We start from the raw sequence: 27,014 nt of genomic DNA on the forward strand, positions 1-27,014 counted from the left end.
TAGCACTCTAGATGAGAAAGCAAGAAGCAAAGTATTGCTTTTGACTCCTGTCATTGATCCCAAGGAGACAATTTTCTTTGTACACAAACTTAAATCCCTATGGCTAAGAAAAAGATCTGTGATTATAATTTAATCTGTGTCATTTTTATCGTATGAAGGCCACTGTTTTTTTGTCCTCATTTTGTGCAATAAGTGAGATATGAAGAGACATGGGATCCCTTTCTTCTGAACTTTACCAACAGGATTCTTCCCAGACTCCGAGGTGGGGTAACCAGCATTCTTGTTTTACCTTGAGGGCCCATTTTATAATCTCCAAATCCAGTGAGAAATTTGCTTGGGCTTCCTCTACTGCAAAGTCCCAGAATTTGTTTTTATTGCAATACGAGTAATCCTTGGACTTCCCATCCTACCACAGCCTTTCTAGATGCTAAGGGTGGGCGTAGTGCTCCGCTCCGCCCGCGGAGTGTGCGTAGTGCTGCCTGCTTCGTGGTCCACGACGTAGGCGTAGCAGGCAGCGCTACGCACATGCCACGGCGGAGCAGAGCTGCCCGCCCTCATTTTAAAATAACTTAAAGTGTTTAAAAGTAAGAAAATGTCTTACCTGAGGTGCGGCGTCCCGGGGCACCCTCTTCCTGCTTCAGCATCAACTTCTTCCTCACAAAAGCGCATGCGCAGGAGCCCGCGCATGCGCATTTGTGAGGAAGAAGTTGACGCTGTGCAAACAGTTAACAACTGGGCTGTAAAGTTCTTCCTTTTAAACCGAACTTTATTTACACAGCCCTTAGTGATGAATACAAGCCCCAGCTAGGCCCGCAAGAGACAAGGGTTCGCTCTTCTGTAACGAAATCTATAAGGAAGTTGGCACGGAAACTGCAAAGTACAAAAACAACGTTTATTAACCCTTAAGGGTGGTCCTACAATCCACACAACACTCTTCAGTATTGCAAGGAGTAGCACACAGAACATTCGTACACAGTCCCCTTTTATACACAACAGAGGGGCTCATAAGTGGGTGGATACAACATGAGGCCGAAGAACATTACCATTTATGGTCATTCTCGATACTGAATCAATACATGGGCGGAGCTAACACACTCCTTGGGCCCGCGAAAACACATGGTCAAGCAAAGCTAATTATAACAGATGTGGTCAAGTCTGGGCATGCGCCAGACGGACGAGAGAGAGCTATTTATAAACTGTTGCTAGGCAGATTACAAGAGCAACTAACACAGAGGTCGGACTCTCCTCGTGGTGAACACGTGGAAGCATGTCAATACAAAATGGAGTCCGGACTTCGGCCAACATAATAAGGAAAACACGATAAAAGGGAAGCATTAATGTTTTCAGTAAATGCTTAATCACATTCTGCTTTAATTTACAACAGACGACCCTTTCAGCATTTACTGAAGACATCTGGCTTCCAAGAATAATCATCGTATATGTCAATTATCATCATTCCTTTAACCTCTTTAGCTAGACCCTTCTGGCGGGCAACATCGGCAATAGCTTTCTTATCTGGAATGCAGAATGAAATGCATACGGAACAGCACAATGGTCCACATTGAATACACATACAGAAAAGGAACAGAATTGCTACAATAATACAGAGACCAGTTAGAACCTTCCAACCCCAGGCAGTAACCAACGCCCAAAACCATCCAGAAAAGGACCAAGTGCCGTTTTCTGTGTGGATTTCAGCTGCTATTTTATGCAGCTTGTTAATGGCGTTATAAACGGATGGCGTATGATCAGGAATGAACACACAGCAGCTACTTCCAATAATTTTACAGGCTCCTCCTCGATCAGCTAGCATTACATCTAATACCATACGATTCTGCAATGCAACAATCCTAGTAATTTGTAATTCTTCCGTAAGATTCCCAAGAGCAGCAGCAGTTTGATTAGTCACAGCTTCTACCACTCTCGTTAATCTTCGGATCTTCCTACTATTCAAAGCGGCTCAAACAAAAAAGAACAATCCTAAGTTAAAATCAATATACTGTTGCAAGCTGGTATCTGTTTGATCCACCTCATCAATTGATAAAGTACGTTTATATCTATTTACAGTCACATTATTCAACAGTTTTAAATCCTTATGATATGACGCAGGTGCTAAGAATACAGGAGGTAATAGGAATGATACATAGCATACCCCAGACCACCCAGCCGGCAAACGGTAATAACCTTTATTTCCACATACAAAGTAGGTATTATGGGATGCTAGGAAGGTACTGTTATTTAACCCATCGATGTTTAACACGGTTATGCAATCACTGACACCAACAGGGATAAAACCCACACTCTGGACACACAGGTCCGCTTGGGCTTGTGCTACTTGGATTACGAATTTGTCCTTCCCCACAGTGTCTCTGGTGTTCGTGAAGATATAGGGGATGGATTCATTGTCCGGTCGGTACTCTTCCCATTCCCAAATTGTCCCATTCGCTTGTGGATATCCATTCTTGTCCTGATGGCATTCTTTATTAAGTCTGAAAAGCAATCGTCCCACTGTCGGTTTCCGAGTGGCAAACAACAAAGTGTACCATGCTCTACAAGAGCCATTGTGAGAGAAAGGAAGTGGTATGAATGGCGTACCTCCTTTCTTCTGATGGGCTGGCATCATCCCACATATCCAACAGTTCGTAGCATTTGTAGCAACGTGGGTGTGATGCAGCATCTGAATAAAAGTGTTATTCAAATAGGATTGTCGATGCTTCAACTCTTGATATGGCAATGTATAAAAGTAGTGCTCCGCAGGCACTGGAGTCGTCAACACAAGCGTCTCTCGAGCAGGAGTTGCCTCCTCCACAAACCATGTGGTTATGCCAACGATAGCTACTGTTAGCATGAACCCCAACGCACAAAGAATTTTCTTCTTCTCCATGTCAAAGGAAACAATACCCTAATATCTTCCTGAAACTAAAAAGTCTGTCAGAACTCTTCCCCTTGGGCAGCGGTTGATTTCTTCACCAGCGGGCCAAGACGGGTGTCACTACACTAATGCAGGGCTGATCCCCCCCCCTTGCCTCATCGGCTCTCCGTTTCACTAACCCAAGGGCCGTTCTGACAGTATGTCCCGGTACTGGAAACTCACTTCCTTGGTCGAAGATGATATCGCCTTCCTCCAGAAGTCGTGTGGTCCGAAAAGAGCTCCTCAGTGTCGTTTGGCTCTGCAGCACGGCCTGTCTCTGCTGCTAGGATGTCTCGTTGATCGGTCAGCACAGCAGACTCCACCAATCCGGGCGGTACCTTTCGACAGTGCAAGGAATGGATCCAATTCTTCCTGTTCGAGACTCGCACTGCCGTCCTCGTTGCAAGAAGGACTTGCTCAGGTCCGACCCATCTCGGCTCCAAACTGTTCGATCTGTCGAAAACCTTTATCATTACATGATCTCCAGGCCGGAGACCATGTCCTTCGCCAGTAGACCGATCAGGGAGCGCCTCTCGGACCTGTTGATGAATAGAAACCAAGTTATCCGTTAACTGTGCCAGATAATCACTCATCATCACACAAGGTACATCATACACAGCCTTAGGCCTTGGTGGACCCCAAATGTTCATTGGGCGTCCGAATACTATTTCGTATGGCGTAAGGCCGGTTCGAGAGTGTGGCACCGACCTAATTGACAATAACGCCAGTGGCAGGGCGTCTGGCCAAGTCAAAGACGTTGAAGCTTGGATTTTGGCGATCTTAAGCTTCAGTGTACCATTATATTTCTCGACTAGTCCTGCAGACTGGGGGTGGAACACGGCGTGGAACTTCTGAGTGATGCCTAGGCCCTTCAAGACATATTTTATAACATCCGCTACAAAGTGAGGGCCATTATCACTCCACAGAAGTCTACAGACGCCGTATCGGGGGAAAAACTCTTTCAGCAATAGCTTCGCTGTAGTCATTGCAGTATTGTCTTTCGCAGGGTACGCCTCAACCCATTTACTGAAGGCGCAAACCACTACTAGAACATACTTCAAATTGTTACAGCGCTCAAGCTGGATGTAATCCATCTGCAGAACCTCAAAGGGTGCAGTGGGTGTCGCAAATCCTCCTGCTGGAGTTCGAGTGCCTTTCCCTGGGTTATACTTCAGACAGATCATACAGGTCTGCACCACCCTCTTTGCCGTGCTAGCAATCTCTGGATGCTCCCAGACTTGGGTAAGCAATTTCACAATTGCGGAAGCTCCAACATGTGCTAGCCCATGTGCCATCTGGACCATAGGTTGTACAAAAGCCGTGGGTAATTTCCATCTATCCATCTGCTTATTTCTCCAGCAACCCTCGTCATCCAGTTCTCCTTCGCTAGCCCATTGTTCCCGCTCTTTGTCAGAAGCGGTCTTTTGTATTTCTCGCACTTCCTCCTTCGCATCATGCCATCTCTCCACCTGTGACTTCACTGCATACATGGCAGTAGTACCGGGCTGCATCGCAGTCTCCCGTGCTACTCGATCCGCTAACGCATTCCCTTCTCCAACCTTATCAACCACTTTCCTATGGGCGCTACACTTAACAATGGCGATTTTCTTTGGGTATGTCAATGCAGTTAAAAGATTGTGGACTAACTCCCCATGCATTATCTGTACCCCATGTGACGTTAGAAACCCTCTCTCCTTCCAGAGTAGGCCGAAATCGTGCGCTTCTCCGAAAGCATAGCGGCTGTCTGTGTAAACATTCACACACAATCCTGTACTGAGCTCACACGCTCGTGTTAACGCTATCAGTTCCGCTGCTTGAGCTGATTTCTGTGGTATGCGTGCTGTCTCCACTATCGTCTGTAACGTGGTAATTGCATACGCTGCTGAAGTCGTACCATCTGGTAGCTTCAGGCATGATCCATCCACCCACAACTCTCCATCTACATCTGAAAAGGGCGTATCCTGGAGATCAATACGACCCTTTGTCTGTTCCTCAGTCACAAGAATACAATCATGCGCTTTCTGTGCCTCAGGCTGGGTCTCGGGGTATGGCAACAATGTGGCCGGGTTTAATGTCACGCACCTTTTTAACGTAATATGAGGAGCTAAAAGCGTCAACTCATATCCCGTTAAACGGGCACTGGTCAAATGCTGCGTCTTTGTTTGATTAAGCAGGGCATCAACAGCGTGGGGAACTAACACCAACAGTTTATGGGATAACACAATTCCTTCACTCTGCCGTATTGACACAGCTGTCGCCGCAACCGAGCGAAAACACCCTGGCAATGCTCGGGCGACAGGATCAAGTACAGCCGAAAAGTATGCACAAGGGCGCTGCTTATCGCCGTGCATCTGCACTAAGACTGATAATGCACATCCATCTTTCTCATGCACATACAACGAAAAGGGTTTTGCATAATCAGGGGTCCCTAACACTGGTGCTGAACAAAGGGCCTGTCTCAATTGCTGAAAAGCAGCATCACACTCATCTGACCAGGGGATCGGGATGGGCGTATCTTTTGTCAAGAGAGCTAGTAATGGCTTAGCTATGTGTGAAAACCCCAATATCCACTGTCTACAAAAAGAAACAAGACCCAAAAATGCACGCACATCCTTCTGCGTGGATGGCCTCGGTGTGTCCAAAATTACTTGGATACGATCTGGTGTGAGTGCACGCCCCTCCTTAGACAAAAGGTGACCCAAATAAGTCACCTTTGGTCTACAGAATTGCAATTTCTTCCTAGAGACCTTGTGATTGTGCGATGCTAAAAAGGAAAGTAAGGCTATCGTGCTTTTCTCGCACAATTCCAGGGTGTCAGCCGCCAACAGGATGTCATCGACATATTGAATGAGGGCGACCCCCTCGAGTAAAACAAAGGAATCCAACTGTCGCTTCAAAGCCTGACTATAAATACTAGGGCTTTCTGTATAACCTTGGGGAATTCTACAAAAACGATAAGATCTATTGTTTAATGTGAACCCAAAAAGAAATCGGCTATCAGGGTGAATGGGAATAGAAAAGAAGGCATTTTTCAAATCAATCACTGAGAACATGGTCGCCGTAGGCGGGACCAAGGTAAGCAACGTCGTGATATCGGAAACCACCGGGTACTGAGGTATCACGATCTTGTTTACCTCCCTTAAATCAATTATGAACCGATAGACCTTTGCATCCGTGTCCTTTTTCAGAATAGGGAGAATCGGACTGTTACAGATATTATAGGGAACTTCTTCCACTACTCCTACTGCGATCAAATCTTGCACAATCTGTATGAGAGCTTCCTCGCCCTCCTGGGAAATACGATACTGTGGGAGGCGCGGTAGTACCGCCCCCTCCTGGACACTAATGTGGACCGGAGGAATCACCATTTGTCCGACATCTGTGTCCGAAGTCGCCCATAAAGCGCGGGGGAGGGTAGCCAACAACGCATCCTCTGAGATCGTACACATCCGCCCAGATCAGGGGTAGTTGTCATTTAAAATCACCCTCACACCCTCAGGGGAACAGCGGATTGTAGCCCTAAAGTACTTTAACATATCAAGGCCCATAATGTTATCCGGTGTATACGGAGCAAGCAGAAACGGACAAGGCGCAGAAAAACAATCAACTTTAAATGCAAGGGGCTGTGAAAGAGGGCTTCGGGAGAGTGTACCGTCAAACCCTACCGATGTAACTATTGAGCCGGATGGGGGAGCCCCCGGAACCAAGTACCTAGACAATGCACTACGTGTCGCTCCTGTATCCACTAGGAACTGATCAGTAGAACCTAAAACCTCAGCCGATACATAAGGACCCGTCTGATCGACCGGCACCTCAACTGATTCGGACCCCCATCCTACGCATTCCTATGCATGCTGGGAATCATGATATCCCGATCGATCGATGTCCGATACATGATACTGGTGCTGGCGATCAAAAACATTTGAGCTATCTCGGTGCTGTCCAGCAGTATCGAAACGGACATTATCGTTGGAATTCCCTCTAAAGTTCGAGAAGCCCCCTCTACCTCTCGGGCCACCCGGAGTGTGCCCCTGACGCGAAGCACGCAACGCTGGGCAATCCCTGGCCCAATGGCCCAACTGCTTGCAATACGCACACTGGTTCCTATTCAAATCAGATCGGCCCGAAGGGGGACCATAAGATCCGCCCCTTCCTCTATTATTATTACCCCGGCGGGGCGGGCCATATACTTGTGCTAACATCACTTTGGTTTTGAGATCTTTCGATTTCTTCTCCTCCTGGCCCTTCGCCTCGTGCTCCTGACGCTCATAATACTGGGCGATGGTCAGAAGGGCCGTCGGTGTCGCGGAGGACCAAGAACTCTCAATCGCTTTTAACCGGGCCGCAACTGCCGGCAGCAGATTAGCCACATATTTGTCCGCGAAGAGGTGGCGGCCCGTGTCGTCAGTAAGCGACTGGCCACTAAAATCATGAAACGTCTCCTCAAAGCGCGTAAAGAAGTCCGCGACTGACTCGTCAACTTTCTGTTTACACGCAGCTAACATATTCCAGTCAATCTTTTTAGGGGGGATAATCGTCTTCAACTTAGCCACAATAGCCGCAGGGAGATCTAAAATATTCTGGGGTGGTTTCTGTGCGGGCTTCCGTTCCCTATCCTCATCCTCAAGGTCAGACCACCGGGCCTTGAAGGCAACCGCATCATCTACCTTTCGGACAGAGCGCCACGTATCCGGTGGTAGAATAAGGCCAAAGAACAGGTCTATATCTGCTAAGGTCATAATGCAAGAATTCAAGGCCCCCTCGACTTCTTCATAGAAGGCCGCTGGATTCTTGCGGGGGTCAGGCAGCGCATTCTTTAATGCCATAACATCGGCCCTATGCCATGGAGTATAAACCCAATTATACACAAAATATCCCCTAGCATCGACAGAATTAATATCCGAGCTAGTCCCTGCTCCCTTGGGAGGAACATACAAAGGCGCCGCCTCTCGCATTGGTTTAACATGCACTATGTCATCCTTATCTGACTGGGAGGCGGATGGGTGGCCCCCTGCTGCAGACGAATCCGACTGCTTCTCCTCCTCCGTTTGTTGACGTGCTTTCTCTCTAAGGGCCAGCACCTCGTCCCGCAAAGCGAACAGCCGCCGAGCCGCCTCAGAAGCCTTAGGGGGAGAAAAAACACCATTACGTAATGCTCCGGCATCCGAAGACACTTCGTCAGGCTCAAGGATACTAGAATATTTTCGGAAAGCAGCAATTACTTCTTCTGAAAAATGAGACAGGAAATACACCCTCTCTCTATCTTGCCACGACCCCCAAGTATGGAACAACTCATCCTTAGACATCTTGCCCTTAAGTGCACGGAGGGAAAGTTTCCGAAGATCCGCCATATGCTCGGTCGATAACATGGACCGTGTGTCGACCTTACCCGGAGCCGGGCCAGAATCTTGCGGCCGCGGAGCAGATGCGCCAACATAAGGGGGCGGAGAGCGATCTAGTAAATGAAAATCGTCATCAGGATTATTAAGGACAGGATAAAGTGGCTGACGAACAACATATTGACCCGAAACTTGTAGCCTACGCTCTTTCTCTTGTCTGTCCGTTTGCTCTTTGTCCTCCCGACGCTTCGCTTCCTGAGCTCGCACATGATCATTCTTTTGCTGCTCCTTATCAAACAGCGCTTTCTCACGTTTCTCTCGCTCACGCACTTCCTTCACCCATAATCGCACACACTCAAACATATCCTGACGAGCACGTCGCTTACACATACACTGTTCCACATACTCAATCTTACGTATATCAAACGATCCATACAAAGGCCATCGCAACTCAGGATCCTTCCTCGTATATTTCCTCCATAACGTGCTGTACATTATGGAAGAAAGACCATGCTTCACGTACATATCCCTATTAGGAGTCCCCTCTGGGGGAGCTGGAGCAGATTCCTCGAGGTTCAACCGGTTCCCAAAACAGCAGCACCACTTACGAAGTGCGCTAAAAGCAGGCATGCTAGGAATAATGCAAAATATGCAGTATTATCAAGAAAAATGGCACTTAATCGTTGCGCCGTTCAAAGTTTACACAGCTCCGGAGAAATTTCTCCACATTACCTGCCTATATGTGTTGCAATGCATATATTTTCACAAAGACAAATTCAAAATATGACTAGTCACCATCAATCAAACTCAAATAGCCAGACCAGGCTTCAAAACTCGGAGCAAGTACCGTACAACGGTTCTTACCAATCAAGAGTCCAGGTTCCAACTGCCAAGCTCCACAATCGCCCAAACGGCTCTCACGGCAGGACCGACAGAAGAGGTCTCAGTCGATGACCGGCGCCACCCAGACGGTCAGCTCGGAAGGGAAGGAAGAAAAACCTCGGGATGCCAGGGCTAAGACGCCGCTGGCAGTGATCACGTCCCCGGCCAAACTCCTCACCTTCGTCACGACCAGTCCTTCGAGCATCCGAGTCGTCGATGAGCCCCACGTGACGGGCGCCAATTGATGAATACAAGCCCCAGCTAGGCCCGCAAGAGACAAGGGTTCGCTCTTCTGTAACGAAATCTATAAGGAAGTTGGCACGGAAACTGCAAAGTACAAAAACAACGTTTATTAACCCTTAAGGGTGGTCCTACAATCCACACAACACTCTTCAGTATTGCAAGGAGTAGCACACAGAACATTCGTACACAGTCCCCTTTTATGCACAACAGAGGGGCTCATAAGTGGGTGGATACAACATGAGGCCGAAGAACATTACCATTTATGGTCATTCTCGATACTGAATCAATACATGGGCGGAGCTAACACACTCCTTGGGCCCGCGAAAACACATGGTCAAGCAAAGCTAATTATAACAGATGTGGTCAAGTCTGGGCATGCGCCAGACGGACGAGAGAGAGCTATTTATAAACTGTTGCTAGGCAGATTACAAGAGCAACTAACACAGAGGTCGGACTCTCCTCGTGGTGAACACGTGGCAGCATGTCAATACAAAATGGAGTCCGGACTTCGGCCAACATAATAAGGAAAACACGATAAAAGGGAAGCATTAATGTTTTCAGTAAATGCTTAATCACATTCTGCTTTAATTTACAACACTTAGTACCCCTGAGGATGTGTTGAAGGGACAGTTATGTTTTAAAAAAAGATTTGCATTACATACGCCCTGGTATTACTTAAAGTTACATTTTGGAAGCACAATTTTATCATAAGGCAATTTACACATTTTGTATAATTCTATTTTATACTGTGTGTAATGCAATGTAAGTATAAAATAATGACCTGCATATCCACAGTGCTTTCTGTCACAGGCTGTGACCTCACAGCACAAAAAATACACAAGTCACTATTCTCCCCTGCACCAATCAAGATTTAAGTTTGTGGCTCCCTGGTTACACACAGACCTTTGCAGTACATTAACTAATAGAGGTTTCATAATGTACTACAGTGCATTTCCTACTAAGTAACAACATTTTAAATTTGTTTTTCATTTAAGCTGCCCATTATTTTGTATGCAGTTACCTGATGGTGAAAGACCTAAAAAAGTACAGAAAATTTTGGAACTTATTCATGAGAGCCTTGTGCCACCAGAGCATCAATTTGTTTGATGCTCCGGCGGCGCAAGCGTCTCAACCATACCTATGAGGCGGCGCACAGTCACCCTGCATGGCTTTACATGGCCTCATAGATATGGAGTAAGACAAAGCAGCACAAGTCACTGCGTTGCCTTAATCTACGTCAAGGAGGTGCGCCACCCATGGATTTTGATGCTGCCCCATATTTACAAAATCACAACCTGGGGGCAGCGCCAAAAACGTACGCCACCCCAGCGGAGGCGTAACGAGGAGAAATGTTTTCATTTCTCCATGTTTTTTCCTCTTTCCATGCGTGCTACATTCTGCAGCTCAAATAAAAAGAGGAAAACCCCTCTCTGGATTGTTTTTAAGAAAGAAGTTGTTCCATCAGGTAACAAAAAAAATCCTGCCTATGTTGGTGCTAGGCAGCAATTTGTATGGCAACACAAGGGGAAAGGACAGGAATGCACTGTATTTCATAAATATGGTGCATTCCTGTCCTTTCACACTGGCGTAGGGCAGCGCAGCAAGAAGACTTGAGGCGCTGCCCTACACTAATTCCTCGTACATTAGGCCCTTTGTTTATGAGCTACACCTCTGACCACATCCCCATGCTCACTGACCTTTGGTTGGCTAAGCACTGTTTATTATTATTTCCCCACCGTAGAAATTATTTGCTGTGGGAATTTGGGGCATTTATGGTTGTTAATGATGAAGAGTACCAGGTTCTAGACATTTTTGTCAGGAGGGGTTCATTACACCCAAAAATATTTAATAAGGGGGTCTCAGCATCAAAAAGTTTGAAGACCTCTGCTCTAGGTTCATATTTCCCACATGATCTTTCCCCATTCATTTTGCCCAACTTGTCAACTGATAGTATTTGAATCTAGACAGTTTTCCACCTGTACTTATTGACTGGGAATCCCAACTTCTCATCAATCCTTCTACTGTCAGCTGCCGCCACTTAGTTATTCATAGGGATTGTCAGGTTGTCTCTCAAACACTCTGGAGTTCATGGGGATTCCCAAATTGGGGCATAAGTACTATAGTATGGGATTCCTAGCACTCTCCTAGTTTGGTACCATAGTTTACAAGCTGCTTGTACGACCTTCAGCCTGATTTCTTTGAAATATTTCGGGTGACTGAACTTGTAGAGAAAGAAACTCGAAGGGCACTGTTATTGCTTCAGTTACTTACTGGTAATCTTCATTAATAAGAGTCCAATCTTCCTCACGACATTTCTAACTGAGATTTTGTTGACCCTGGAATGTGATTGCCTAATGTAATCCGTAAATAAAACTGTGCTTTGCATCCCCCCCTTATAGGTGGCTTCTACCCTTGTGCCTGTAAAAGGCTTCTTTGTCCCTCGCTTGTCCTGATAAATTCTAAAAGAACCAAATTGTTAGGATCAGATAGGGAGGCAAGTTCAGGGCTAAGATGCAGAAGACTTGTACTCCTAGTAATGTATGTTACTGGTAAGTAAATAGGCATAGCAAGCACAAGGAGATGATGGACGGAGCCCTGAAACTTTTCAGATACTCACCCCCAGTCACAGATCTGGGTTTAATCCATCATCGTTCTTTAGCTTACTTCGCCACCCTAGTTCAGACCCAGTCATATGCAAATCAGTCTTGACCCTGTCAGCCTGAACTGCCAAGCCAGGTCTTCTCTGGACCGGAAACAAGCATCCTGGGACCGGTTTCGGGGTAACACCCCATATCAGCCAGGCTAGCTAGTATCCAGTGGCAAAGTGAGCAAGGGACCCACATCTGGGCATACCCTGTCAACTTAGGGCGATCAAAGCAAATACAAGGAGATGATGAACGGAGCACTGACACTTTTCAGGCATGACTTCTTCCTCAGTCTTTCTCTAACCAGTCCTAATAAATTGAGGATGTACCTGAGCAGAAAGATTGATAATGCAACCATAGCTCGACGTCAAGGAAAGAGATCCAACTTATCTGCATCACTGAATAAGAGAAACTTAAGAGTGTGACTGAGTACCGCATGGAAGGGAGAGTCACAAAGTAGGCCTGAAACAAAAACAAAAAAGAGGAGGAACAGAAGTGGAGAATAAGCAATGAGGCAGCACAAACTGAAAGAAGAAAAAAGCACAGATGAAAAGGAACCCAAAAACATTTGATAATTCAGGGTGTGATAAATGAACTACCTTGTGCACCACTAGATGAATGCCAATAGGCTGGCAGGACAAGACCACTCCTGTCAAAAATAACCCTTAGTGCAGTGTGCGCAGTTCAAACTACACCAGAAGCACTGTGAGCCACTAGGACAGGGATTAAAAAAAGAAGCCTAAAAAGAAGCACACCATGTGCCACCAAACAGATCAAGGTAAAGGTAGTAGAGTAAACACCAAGCAGGCGCAATCCCCGGGAAGACACTTGACCAGTGCCTCCAAGACTTTTAAGAACGACTGCCTACGTTTTAGAACCAAAGTCTTTCGCAACTCTCCTACCTTTAATGAACATGTGGTGGGAGATTTTTAAATACAACAAACCATCATGTTTTAGTGCATTGTCATTTACAGACAGCGCATTTTCCATTGAAATGGCCACTAACTTTGCACGGACATGCGTTTTACTGGTGAAAATATATAGCACTCAAATACTTACGTGTGGCAATCCGGTTTGTGATTCTTTATCATTTGTGCATCACCAAGTAAAGTGTCTTGATTAGTTTTCATCCTCTTAAAAACTGTTACCATAACACTTTAGAATTACAAAAAAGCGCTTCATTTTTGCTTTTCTAACTGCTGAATGCATATCATTCATTTACAGATATTTGCCTTGTGTTGTGTGTTGCAAAAACACAATCTTACAGTCTTTGCTTTTACACTCCCTGTACTCCAGCAGGATTGTCACATAATTCACTTTGGAAACTCTTCTCACTGTGCAGTCAGAGAAAAAAAGTAAACAGTCTTCATGTTTAAAGAATAAGCAGCAATTTGTCAGGAGACATAGTCTGACATTTGACCTCTGTCTTTGAAGCACTGGCAAAGGTGACAAGATAAACACAGAATGTAAAGGTATCTTTATCTATTGCTTGAGGTTTTTGTGACTCACCAAAAATCAGCTCAGGGCCCACAGTTTAGGAAACACTGCTCTAGACTGAAGTTAAGCATTATAAGGTGTTATAATGTAACCCAGTGCTTTTCTAGCCAGCCTTGCCTCAGTAAACAAGCATTGGCATAGCCAATTGGTCTCGCCTTTGGGACCTTATAAGTGTTTAGCCATGCAACAGTTGATGTTGTTGCACCAAGGATATTGTGCTGCATAACTAAATACTTGTAATGTCCCAAAAGCGAGACCTATTGGCTATGCCAATTCTTGTTATTTATTCTCAGTGAGAGACAACTGGAAATGTGTTTTCAAATTGGATTGATGTTGATTGAAAGCATGGATGACCGGTGTACGGGATTGTCACAGGTCCATATTCAAAAATAGGACATCTGCACTCAAACATTTCTGGTGTGCCAGAGGTCTTAAGATCCTCCAGGGCCAGCTGAGTATGTTAACACACAGTGGATACATTTACAGCAGCATCTCAGAAATCTCAGGTCACTGTCAAAAAAGATCCCTATAACCTTGGAGGTCCTTTTGGGATGAGGTCCAGGGGCAAAGGAACCCAGAGCAAAGCAAAAGAAGCGAAGAATGTATCCTAGTTCTTCCACCTATTCCAACAAGATAGAGATTGATTCCAGACTTTTATCTGATGAGCCAGGAAACAGGTAGAAGGGCTCGCCTGAGGAAATGGGCACATGGGTAAGCAAGCGCCCCGTGCTGGGACTGTAAATCACTCCCTTTAGGGTAGGTAAAAGTAACTGTACTCCAACTTTATGAAATTAATGCTGTCCTTAACCCGGATGTCAACTTGCAAAATAATTAGATTCATTCTTGGATGTTATAAGGATGAGTACTTTGGGTGAAACTCAACCAGGCAGTCTAACTATGATTGGTGGCCCCTTATCACACACAGGTGTTTTGTGCGATTAAAACCAAACCCTCTTGCAGTGCCACGGCAGAAAGTTATCAGCCTGGCCTTTTTCAAGTTCTGAACTCTTAAACAGCAGCCAGTTGTGGTGACTGTCAGGGGACTGTGAGGCCCAGGAAAATAGTTTTCCACATAGATATTTGAAACATTAGGTGAATAGCTGTAGCCCGCAACACGAAGGTGTGGTCCTAAAGTTATCTTAACAGCATGGCTGCAGCGTGCCAGAAGTACAGGAGAGGCACCTCTGAACGTAAGCATCTGTGAGCAGCAGGATGAGAGGTAAGTGTGAGCGATGGGAAAATATGCGGAGGCGGTGTCTGGGGGCTGAGAAGCAGACAGATTCCCCAACTCATAACCCCTAAAGGAGAGTAGAAACAATTACCACACCACCTCTCTTGGCATGGTATTCACAGTTTCCAAAGACAACTGTTACGTACGCAATTTTGTTAGGTTATGTTCCAGCATATTTCTAAAGCGCACATACACCAAAATGTGTTCATGGCGCTTTAAATGGTGTCTCTCAGTGAAAAACTTCTGGTCTGGTAGCATCGTGTGTCCTTGTGAAGAAATGTCTTGTCCCACTGTTTATAAATCGACCTTTCGCTATGTAAGGGTGTGTTTCTGGGCATTTGACCTCTTAACACATTTTGCAGACTTTATTCCACAATTGTGATTCCAAATTGGTGTTGGTAGGATGTTTCAAGGGTGTGGGTTATCCGGTGGGGTTGTCCTTTGGACCTTAGCGTAACCGGTCAGTATGTCGAGTGTGTAGTGTATTGCTTCTGGAAGATGATTCTCAGTGGGGGTTTGGGTCATGAGGCCTTCATCTAACCTCAGCCAGGCACAGCAGTATTGTCGGTATTGGTAATGGGTCTTACGCCCATCAAAATGACCTTGGAGGTTATGTGCAAAGGTGCAATATTTGCGGATCTTCTGTGTTTTATCTGGCACTCATTATTGCTAGCGAAGGCTGTGCTTGCGCAGTCTCGCTCCGAGATTTAATGTTAGGAGTGGGGCTTTAACCCGCCCCTTTTTTTTGCCTAGTCTCCATTGGCTTGCCTCTGAAATACTGGTCAGCCATTGGAGAAGAGCATTGTCTCTCCAAACAAGCCCCGTCTTTTTCGGATTCGGGGCGTGTTTTTTCGATTCTTTCTCTCCTCTGGAATGTAAACATTCCAGCCAATGGCAAGAGGAGAGAAAGAAAAACACGCCCCCGAATCCGAAAATGACGCTGCGCTGCGTTTCTCCGAGGCAAGTGAGGCTCCGAGATTCTGAGATTTTCTTATCCTAGGGATCTGACCTAAAATGTCTTTTAGATATATATAACGCCACAAACAGAACACTGTAAAAGAGAAACAGGCCAGTCGATGGGAGACGTGCTCGTTCCCTGTAGTTCCTCTTTCCCCGACGCATGCGCCCTACCCCCCGCACCCCTGTCAAATTCCACACGGATCTCGGGTGGAATAATAAAAAAAAATACCACAATGCCAGCATTAATCAAGAGCAGCCTGTAAGTACAGCTATGCGAAAAATAAACATTGTACAATAACCTGTTCGGTGAGATGCTTAAGTGCATTCAACTCAGAACACTGTAAAAGAGAAACAGGCCAGTCGATGGGAGACGTGCTCGTTCCCTGTTTGTTCCTCTTTCCCCGGCGTGTGCGCCCTACCCCCCGCCCCCCAGCCAAATTCCACACTGATCTCGGGAGGAATAATAAAAAAAAACCACAATGCCAGCATTAATCAAGAGCAGCCTGTAAGTACAGCTATGCGAAAAATAAACATTGTACAATAACCTGTTCGGTGAGATGTTTAAGTGCATTCAACGATCCTTAAAAAAAACTACTTCTACTGGCCAAACAATACAATACGGTCACGTGATGGGACTTTCAAAAGCGCATCACGGATCGGTTCACTATCGTAACATGTGGTAGAATCGAGTGCATTTGCTGTGAAGTTTTTATGCTGTTTGTATAGTGGATTGTGTAACCATAAGGCTGCCCCCTATGCAGGCAGTAAATGTTGTTTGTGTAGTGAAAAGAATTCGTCAACCGCGCATCACGGATCGGTTCACTATCGTACCATGTGGTAGAATCGAGTGCATTTGCTGTGAAGTTTTTATGCTGTTTGTATAGTGCATTGTGTAACCATAAGGCTGCCCCCTATGCAGGCAGTAAATGTTGTTTGTGTAGTGAAAAGAATTCGTCAACCCAGCACTCTCTTTGCACATTAGTAACAGCCCCGACAGTGATGTTTCCACAGTTAGGTTGTGGCGCCCCCTGCCTCAGTTTATGGTCCCTGCAGGTGAGCTCTCCCACGCATCTTCATGGCACTACTACATTCACGTTTTGCGCAATCAATCAATCAATCATCTAGGTACAGCGGCAGCCTAACCCTACACTTCACACAACGACGCACCCACAAGCCCAACCTTACAACCAGAGGAGAGGACAAGATGTGGCATAACGTCCTGAGCTCAGTGTTTAATGTGTAAAAACGCATACGTTCCAGGGCCGATGGTATTTCACACCGGTCAGCTGTAGGTGACACAACACACGTGCGACTTTAAACTGCAGCTTTAACCCCGAGTTTTAACATTTTTTTAACATAAATTAAATACTTGGGGGCTTATTATCAAGAACGGCGTTAAAAGTTATCGCCGGTTTAGCGGCAGAAAACTGCCGCTAAAGCAGCGATGATGGGCTTGATAATATGCCCTTGAGAATTCCAATAGAAGTCCATGTTCTGGTGTCAACATGGGCTTCTATTGGAATTCTCCAGGGCATATTATCAAGCCCATTATCGCCGCTAAACCAGCGATAATTTTAACGCCGTCCTTGATAATATGCCCCTTGGGGACATATTATCAAGGACTGCGTTAAAATTATCCCCCCCCTTTAGCAGCAGGAAACTGCCGCTAAAGCGGCGATAATGGGCTTGATAATATGTCCTTGAGAATTCCAATAGAAGCCCATGTTAACACCAGAACATGGACTTCTATTGGAATTCTCTGCGCATATTATCAAGCCCATTATCGCCGCTAAACCAGCGATAATTTTAACGCCGTCCTTGCTATTATGCCCCTTGGGGACATATTATCAAGGACTGCGTTAAAATTATCCCCCCCTTTAGCAGCAGGAAACTGCCGCTAAAGCGGCGATAATTTTAACGCCGTCCTTGATAATATGCCCCTTAGATGCCACACTTACAAACATTGCTCCAAAATACACACATAGCGCCGTTTTAATAAACATGTGTGGGCATATCAGCAACAACCGGTGATAATTATCGCTAAGCGCACTTAGCACTAGGATAATTATCGCCAGCTAACGTGGATTATTATCGCTGAGATAGCGTGCTATTAGCAACGCTTATCTCAAAAGCGATAAAAATCCTAGCGCTAACTGCCAAACGTGAGATTATCGCTGGAAACCCAGCGATAATCTCACGAAGTTTGGCGTTAGCTTGATGATAGGGCCTCACATACTTAGCCATGATATCCACCTTCCATTGGATAGCATGGCTAAATTAGTCCTGAAGCAGGCGCAAGGAAAGTAGCGATAACGGGGGTTATCACTACTTTTCTTGCCACTATGCTTCATAACGTGGGGCTTGATGATAGGAGCTGATGCCTCCTCGTCACCATGGACGCAATGCTCCATTCTAGTACTTTTCTACCTCGATTGATTGTTTTTTAGGTCTTTTAGTTCAAATGGATGAAATTAAGTGAACTAAAATTACAAATCCTTGTCTGCGTTAATTTTTTTAAAGATCTGGGACTGCCATTTAATTATGCGTTTTTACACAGTGCTGACATTACCCAAAGGTGTCCCAACGCTTTACAATAGAGCAAAGAGCGTTACATTTGAAATTCTGAGTAATAGGTGACAATACGTATAGCTACTACGGTACTCATGACAAGAGTTACATATTTTTAAGTTACATATTCATTACAGATTACATATTTAGAAAAATTAAAGAGATTAAGGTTACACAAATACATATTAAATATTTACAGAGTCAATGTGTGTGTGTGTGGCTGTGTGTATGTGGCTCTGTGTATGTATGTGTGGCTCTGTGTGTGTGGCTGTGTGTGTGGGTGGCTCTGTGTGTGGGTGGCTCTGTGTGTGTGTGTGTGTGGGTGGCTCTGTGTGTGTGGGGGTGGCTCTGTGTGTGTGGGGGTGGCTCTGTGTGTGGGGCTCTGTGTGGGTGGCTTATTTTGTAGCTGGCTCTATGCGTGGTGGCTGTTTGTGTGTGGGTAACTCTGTGTGTGTGTGTGGGTGGCTCTGTGGCTGGCTCTATTTGTGTGTGGGTTGCTCTGTGTGAGTGGCTCTGTGTGTGTGGCTCTGTGTGTGGGTGCAAATGCAATAGGTCTCGCATTTGAGAGTGATTAAGCTATTGGCATTGTAAATAACAATGCCGTTTCTTTAAATGTTTTAAAAACAAAAACAAAAATAATGTCATGAGCAGTGCCAATAGCTCTAACTTTAACAATGCCGAGACCATTGCATTGTAAATGCTTGTTCTGATCTTGACTGCAGCTCCCCTGTGTTGTTGTTATTCTGTCTGATCCGTCCTGGTGTAAAGTCGCTCAATTGTGAGTCCTTCTGTCCCCATAGCACCCATACTCGGGTTCCCGTCTGGTAGTATTTCCTGCCCTACCAGAGTTGTCTCCTTGGTTCTCTTTAACAAAGACCTCCTGTTCCTTTGATTTTCATGTAAGACAGAACAGACAGTTAAACAAACAGATAATTAATCGGGTGGGTTCACACCACTGGAATTATGCAGCAGTAAAGGGCCGAATTATTCTGTAGGGTTGAGTTAATTATGCTGCAAGACAAGTCCCATTATGCGGCGGAATGCGGCACATTTTGTGCTAGTATTACTTCATTATTTTGCCATGTGTATATTTGTTAACGCAGTCTGGGCAGTGGTTGCACCTCATGAGTACCCTTTTAACACCCCGAGAAAGCAATAAACAACAGAAAGGTGGCAGTCAAGCTTTGCAAAGGGCCTTCCATTGGCAGCAGAAGTGTTGCTGCGTTTTAGTAACTTTTGAACCATTTGAGCTAGAGAAAGACATTTTTTTTGGGGGGGGGGGGGGGGGGAATACCTGCAGATTATGCAGTAGATGATGGATTATGCGGCAAATATCTAATTATGCGGCACACAATCGCATAATTCCAGTGGCCCTGGAACGCAAAGAAGCTGTGCATGACTCTGTCTGTAACCTATTGTGGGATCACACCAGTGTTTACGAAGGGTGAGCGGTAGCTCTGCTGTCAGAAACAGGCAGGAGGTATGTTTGCTATCTGTGATGAGTGTGATATCAGCCAGCAGAGCAAGACATCGATCGGCCAATAGGGAGGTGTTTTGGGCAAGTGAGGGGCAGCCCCGCTGAGTGCTGCAAGTGAGGAGTACCTCTGTCTCTCACAACACGTGAGAGATAGTTGTGCGGTCTGCACTGAAGAATAAGTCAGGTGAGCAAGAGACAGCATTGCTCTTGGTGACAGGTAAAAATGTGGTGTGTAGGCAGTAATTATGTTATTTGCTAAGCACTCTGATACTTCAAGGCGCTAAAATAAAGACACAAAAATGCGAAATCCAGACATGGGGAAGATGACATGGAACAAAAGCTGCAAATACAGAAAGAAAAGAACAGTACTAAAGATCCCACCTCCATCACCCATTGCAATTGAGAGGAAAACTGTGCAAAACTTTCTAACAAAGCCAGTTTGAAGTATTGCCTAAGAGTGGTCTGCAAGGTTGCTTGATGAGCATGCTCTGTACGCCCCTTCCAGTAGCCAGTCCAACACCAACATACACCAACTTTATTTTATTTTTATTCGAAGTAGATGCATTATAGGTGAGGCTCTGCATGCATGCATGCACACAGTTTATCCTCCCCTCCGTTCAATGAAACAAGACTGGCAGAGGCCAAGTCCTCCTGGGGTCTTTCTGCAGCAAGAAGCCCTCCACATCTACAGTGCACTGTTTAATTCAAACTATTCTGCGTTTCTTTTTTACCTTTTATCTTTTTAATTTAAACTTTTTAAAACTCACTATTAAACTTATTGTAATGCTGGTTGTGCGGATGAAATATTATTTTTTCTTTCAAGGCACTTAAGTGAATAACGGAAAAGTTTTTCTTTTACTCAAAAGTGTGTTAGATGAGAGCTGATTATTTGATAGGCTATCGAGCATGCCCCGGGTTGGGTTCATCTACCTTTCCCTAACTTCTGTCACTTTTTTGTACTCTCTTGACCTCTACCCCTGTTGCTGTGGAGTTGCCTTTCGTGCTGTCTTCTGTTTCCATTCTATGACACTTGACTCGTCTGCCCTTTAATTGCAGCTTGCTTCTCCTTCTCAATATTTTACATGTTCAGCTTCATAATTCGGCCTTCTTCACGACTGTTCTGCCTGTAATCACAGGAAACGTTTTAAATGGTAACTCTTCTAACCTCCTGCACCAGTTAAGTACCACGGAACATTTACAACGGTATTTCTGCTTTCTGTGCAGTGATTAGCTTCGCTTTGGAGAAGCAGCTCTCGAAGCCAAGTTTTAATCGATGCTAAAAATATGGTGTGACCTTCACGTAGATCTTTTTCGCTTCAGTTTGGAGGGGGCCCGTCGATAGGCCCGTGCTATCTGGTGTTGAACAAGCTCTAGGGCGACAGGGATATTTCCTTGACAAAACCTTCTGAACATTGGCTCGTTTTTCCAGTGGGAGACTGCCTTTAAAATGTGTCTTTGAAGACTCTGATCGACGGGCTTGAAACCGATTTTTAAACTTTTAGCTGGCAGCTAGCCCCTGCAAGGTCCAGCTTCCTGTTTATGTCCACTGACCCCTCACCTTTTCCCCCTGCTTTGAGAAGGGGTACAGGAAGTGAGGTGCAGGGGGATGTTGAAACCGTTTATAAGTGATGACATTTGATTCCACCCCTAAAGGTCCAAACTCTCTGCTTGCTTTCCCCCATCGGCCCTTCTCCACTTTCACTCGCGCTTTAATCTCTCTATATGCCAGATTCTCCATGTTCTCTTGCTGTCCACCTCCTGTTTCACTAATATGAAGAAGATTCAAGTGGTTGTGCAACCTCATTGCCCATTCCCAGTCCTTTTATGGAAATAGTTCCTGTGTTCTGTGAAAGCCAGCCGTCGTAGAGCAGTACTAAGATACTTCTGACCCTATCGTTTGGGAGGACTTGTGTGCAGTATCGCACCAACCCTTTCAGGGTTAGACTTGTTGGAAAGTTTCCGAAGTTCATGTTGGTAGAGCCTTTTCTACAGTAATCTGCTTCTTGGACGAAAGTCAAGCAGATCTGTATTTAATGATAGCTTGCGCCAGGCTTTTTAGTACAATTGACTATTTTCCCATTTAATATATTGACATTGGCTTTTATGTTGAACTATAATGTGCTTGTTGCCTTTAACCTAACAGTCTTTACCATTTATTACATTATTTGAATCGCTAGAAACAAATCTTAAGCAAATTGCCCAAGCTGGCTGATGATGGTATGCGAAGAGTAAATTTGCCTGATACTTGTGCAGTATATTATTTATAATGAAAAATAAGCAATGTCAGAACTGTACAATTTGGCCCCCTTGTCCCAAAAAACAAAGGTCCCACACCACTTGCTGGGAAAGTGCACTCTGCATTTGGGTTGTAGGTAGTAACTCTTATAAGTGCTCTTGGACATCAGGAAAATCACATGTTGGGTACGATTTCCTGAGGAAAAACTCCTTTTTGGAAGAAGTTAAATGTATTTGGTCTCTGTGTGTGGGCGTTATTGATCTGGCACAAGGTTTGATGTCTTCTGCTGTAACAATGCTGAGAATTTAAGCTGGGCCACAGTGGGACCACATAAAGTATACTAAACAGTGATGCATGGAATGCTTGAATTAATCTCAGCCACTGGGGAAACCTGTTCTGGGTTGTTTGTATTCCGGTTCAGGGAGAAGCTGGCCAGGCAGTTCGGGCTGTACTGTTCCCATGAGGCGCAGGAACAAGGATGAATTGCATATGGCTAGATTTAAACTGCGGTGGCATGATGGATGAAAAAAGGTGCTTTGGGATGCTGCCCTGAGCCAGCGCCAGTGGCTGAGATTAATTCAACCATTCCATCCATCACTTTGTTTTTTAGATACTCGAAGTGTGATGGGTATGCCTAGACGTGGGTCCTGTGCTCCCTGTGCCACTGGAATTAAGCTATACCTGGGTAAAACCGGTTATGTATTACTTGTATTCTGGTTCAGAGAGGACCTGGCCTGGAATTTTGGGCAGGACTGTTCCCGTGAGGATCAGTGTCAAAGCTGATTTGCATATGGCTAGGTCCAAACTGAGGTGGCATGATGGGTGAAGGATTGTGATTTGGGATGCGCCCACAAGAGATCGCCAGTGGCTGAAATTAATTTAAGCATTCCATCCATCACTTTCTTTTTTGATACAGTAGGATCAGATCAGCAACAAAGATGAGGTGGAGGATATCAATAACTTGATTCTAGGGGGGAGAAGGGATTTGGTTACCTTCTTTTTGACTTGCCCCAAAAATTTGCCAGTGAGGCTACAGCGACGCACTTGCAGCTCTGTAAACTGTACAATAAGAAGGAAGCAGCTATGCAATAGCTGGTGTTACCCTTAAATTGCATAGTTTCTTGAGTGGACATGCAGTGCTTTGTTTAACACTCTATAGGCAATAACATGTGGCTGCTGTAGACCTCATCTGATCTTGTAGTGCATGGTCTTCAAATGCTTTACGCTAAAACCCACCCTCCACCCCCAGTAAAAAAAAAGATGGCCACACTCCACCAAATGATGTAACTCAACAGTTAATGCTCCTGGCATGGCAAGTTGAAAGTTAAAGCCTGTTTATTTGGAGCTGAACTCAAAGATACCATGACAGTCATGATATTCCATGTTGCGAGCCCCCACATTGCTCTCCAACAATTAGGTGTAAATTGTGATCAACAGTGTACACATCAAAGCTTCCCCTTACACAATGAAAAGCCACAGATGACTTGGCAGCTAAAGGTTTCAGAGAAAACAGGTGTAGCACGGACAGCAGGATAGCAGTGCAAGCCTAGCTCTCGTAGAGAACAGGCATAGCAGGACCATCAGAAAATGAAGGCTGGATCAGGGCCTCTTGTGGGGACCTTTGACCTCCACCACGTATACAAACATGCATGGAGGGGTAGGGACCTTCTCTGAGCCCCTTTGAGCTCTGACAGCGTTTGACTGAGAGGGTAGAGGCCAAATTGGAGGTTTGGGGCAGGCACCTGCTACTGTGACCTCTATTATGCTCCGTAACTCCTCAGTGTCCAGCCCCCTGACACCTACTGACTATCAGAAGCCCCTAAGTTGGCAGTTTCTAATCCTTTAGCCTATGGTAATTCATCTGCAGACCACAGATGTAAGGACAATCTAGTGATATCAAAGGTGAGCTTGCTGGTGTTCCCCACTAACCAGTACACCGGGTACTTGGTCTGAAGTGGAACGTTGGCCTTCAAAGTCCACTAGACTGCTTGACTAAGATACCCAAAGGAAATGGTATGAGGGTTGTGCTTAGGTATAGTACTACCCAATTTTTACAGTTAAAGTAAAGGTGGAGTGGATTGCCACGGGTGTCTTGCATAAATCGATACTTTAATAATTATGCACTTAAATATACGGTACAGATATTAACCAAATAATGTAAATCACTAATTGAGAAAAAACGACAAAAAAGTGGATTGTAATGAACTTGAAGCCCTGGATATCTAAGTTGCATGCAAGATCACTGTACCTGGTTGCAAGGGCTGTGCTGGTTGTAATCAAAACTGATTGCGATTACTAAACATCTTACGTTACTGGGAATAATTGGTGCACACCCTTAGGGGGAGGTAAGCATACTTCAGAGGCAGTTTGTAATGTTAAATGCAAAACTAACATAAACAAGTCCCAGAATGCAATGTATTGTTGACCGTGACTAGCTGATGTTGTTTCACTTGACATGGTGCTTCTTGGCAGCTATAACTGTTACTTGTTTACTGGGAATTTTTTTCAGGTGTTGTGTCGGAAAGCAAGGAGACGATATTCTTTAAACTTTATATTTTTGTATTCATGGTTCATTAGTGCATTAACCCCTTGAGTGCCCCGCCCTTTCCACGCCCTGTGCCGGGCGTTTCATTAGCGGGCGGGGCTCATGACGAGATAGTCTCGTCATGGGCACAGCGCAACCGCGGCCCATGACGAGACCATCTCGTCATGGGCACTCAAGGGGTTAAACCACATCTTGATTGAGTAAACATAGCAACATATAGTCTAAGCCCAAGCGGGTGTTCCGTCACTCTGTGCCTCTTAAACCTTTTATGTTTGATGTTTTGAAAGACAGTTCCTCAGATTGTCTTATTTTCTCGAACACATTTGGACGTTATGTGTAAGAGGCTGCCAGCTGTAATAGGAAGTGAAGAGTACACCTATCATGAGTATGAACTAAAGTAGAACAAGCTAACTCTGGAATTATGGGTCCCTCATTTTTTGCCTGTCTTGCTAGGCATTGGGCTTCACATGGGGCACTCCAATAATGAAAATGTTGTTGCCACAGCTAATTTAGTCCCATTTGATTTAAGATCTATCTGGTTTTGCTCGAGGGATAGAAGGGAAATTCGTCTGTGAAATCATGTGAAAAGGGCCTTCCTGTGAGTTTGAGTCAAATTTTATCAGGCGTTGGCAAAGGCATTCTTACCTCCTGACTGACGACAGCGTCCTGTATGCTGCATTAAAAGGGGGAAGATACCTATATATTCACCCGTCACTGGGCATGCCATTGACTACTGTGGAAACGACACTAGCTCACCCCACCCCCCGCTCCCCTCCCCTCCCCCCCCTCCTCCCTCCACCATCAAAATGTATTCAGAGCCTGTTTACGTAGAGAAAGGAATTGCATAGTGTATACCTTACCTGTTCAACTTGAGTGAATATTCTTTCCTGTGTGGAATATGTGACTGGGCAGAAATATATGTTCTGCTGGTTTGTATGATTTAGGCTGCCCTTGTATTGCTCACCTCTGAATACCCTATCTTTCCAACTAGATTTTGTTCTCTCCGATTCGGTCTCCTGTATTTTTACCTTTCTTCTGTCCTGGCACAGTCGCAATTCTGCTATTTATAGTGCTAGGAAGGAACTGTGAGCATTCTAGTGGTATGTATCGGGATGAAAAAGGCCTTGTGAACTATTTTTATTGATCATCAGGTCTCTGGGCGTAAGGTCGGTTTATTAGATCGCTGCTGAATGTTATCAACCTGAAGGCACAGGTTCAAGTCATAGGAGGGTCCATGCTGTTTTGATTTCATTATCGATGTTTTGAGCCCTACCCAGTGGGATCATAGTAAATGACATAAATACTACAGTTTGGCAACTTGGTGATGTTACGGATTATGTAAAAAGTTATTGCTATTTGTTTTAATTAATAGCTGTAATTTAAATAGTAATACAAATATAGTGATTACAATAATATTTAAATTGTGAATAAGTGATTGGGGAATAACTGGGTTGGATGGTCCTAGAGAGGCATGCTATGCAGTTGATGTAGAATCTGTAGGTGCTTGTTGCACTTGAAAGAGATGGCTACTGTGGTGGCAAGGAGCACCACAGAAATATGTTGCTTGAGTAGAAACGTGGATCGCCTTTTCTTAGCGAATCTAAGATTTGAACATTTTGAAAAACGGAAAAAATTGTGTTATTTTTATTTTTGGTTTCTATTAATGATGCTCAACACCACTTAAATTATTTTTTTCTTTCTTTTCTTTTTCAGCTGTTTGGGGAAACTTTGTCAACATGAGGTAATACATCTTTGATTAATGCTTCATTGTTGGTTTTCTTTTTGTTCATCCCTGACTCAGCTCAGACCATAAATTTTACCGGGCATAAACATTCAAGGACTAAAGGGAGCAAATCCGGGCTTTGCTATGCGTGTATAGGATACTGTATAAAGTTGGAGATATTATTCTATAGTTTTACGGGGTAGGCGCCTAGTGCCCAAATAAGTGCAAATTGATAGAAATGACATAGGTTGCATGCTATTGAGAATATCCTAGATTAAATTTGCTTGTTTTAAAAGGTGATGCTAAACTTTTCAGAATACCCTCCATTGGTATGAATATCTCTGACTTGCATTTATCCCCAGTTTGACTTGTTTACAGTATGTGAATTTTAAATTATGGAGATACGAAGACCTTTGCAAATCAGTCAGCCTGTCCAAAAAGCATGGCGATCCCTCATTGCATCAACCTAGAATAATTTGCTCTTCAAAGGATTATGGAACCTGCATATTCATTTAAAAATGTTTGGCATTTGAAGGGCAGCATCAGTAGTTAGATACCAAACGCAGTTACATTTTGGGGTATTTCCATTTCTCTGAAGAATTTCTGTGCTTTTTCATTTATTACAAGGTGCAATAAGTTCCTCTTTTTATTATACAGTCTATGTGTTCTGAAAAATGCAGCACACATAGAAAGAGAAAACAAGCATTTGCAATGCAATGGGTCTTGCATTTGCGAGAGTTTAAGCTACTGTCATTGT

At 44.7% G+C, this 27,014-nt stretch overlaps 1 protein-coding gene across 1 annotated transcript in view; it reads left to right on the plus strand.

Moving 5' to 3' along the window:
• The window catches only part of UXS1 (UDP-glucuronate decarboxylase 1), a 224,990-nt gene that overhangs the window by 47,897 nt on the left and 150,079 nt on the right, over nt 1-27,014 (plus strand). Inside the window, exon 2 of the mRNA XM_085622619.1 lies at nt 26,248-26,275. Within this exon, the coding sequence (XP_085478745.1) occupies nt 26,248-26,275 (28 nt within the window). The remainder of the gene's footprint in view (nt 1-26,247; nt 26,276-27,014) is intronic.

Source organism: Triturus cristatus, chromosome 8 (assembly GCF_964204655.1).
Source record: "Triturus cristatus chromosome 8, aTriCri1.1, whole genome shotgun sequence".
Classification (NCBI taxonomy): Eukaryota; Metazoa; Chordata; class Amphibia; order Caudata; family Salamandridae; genus Triturus; species Triturus cristatus.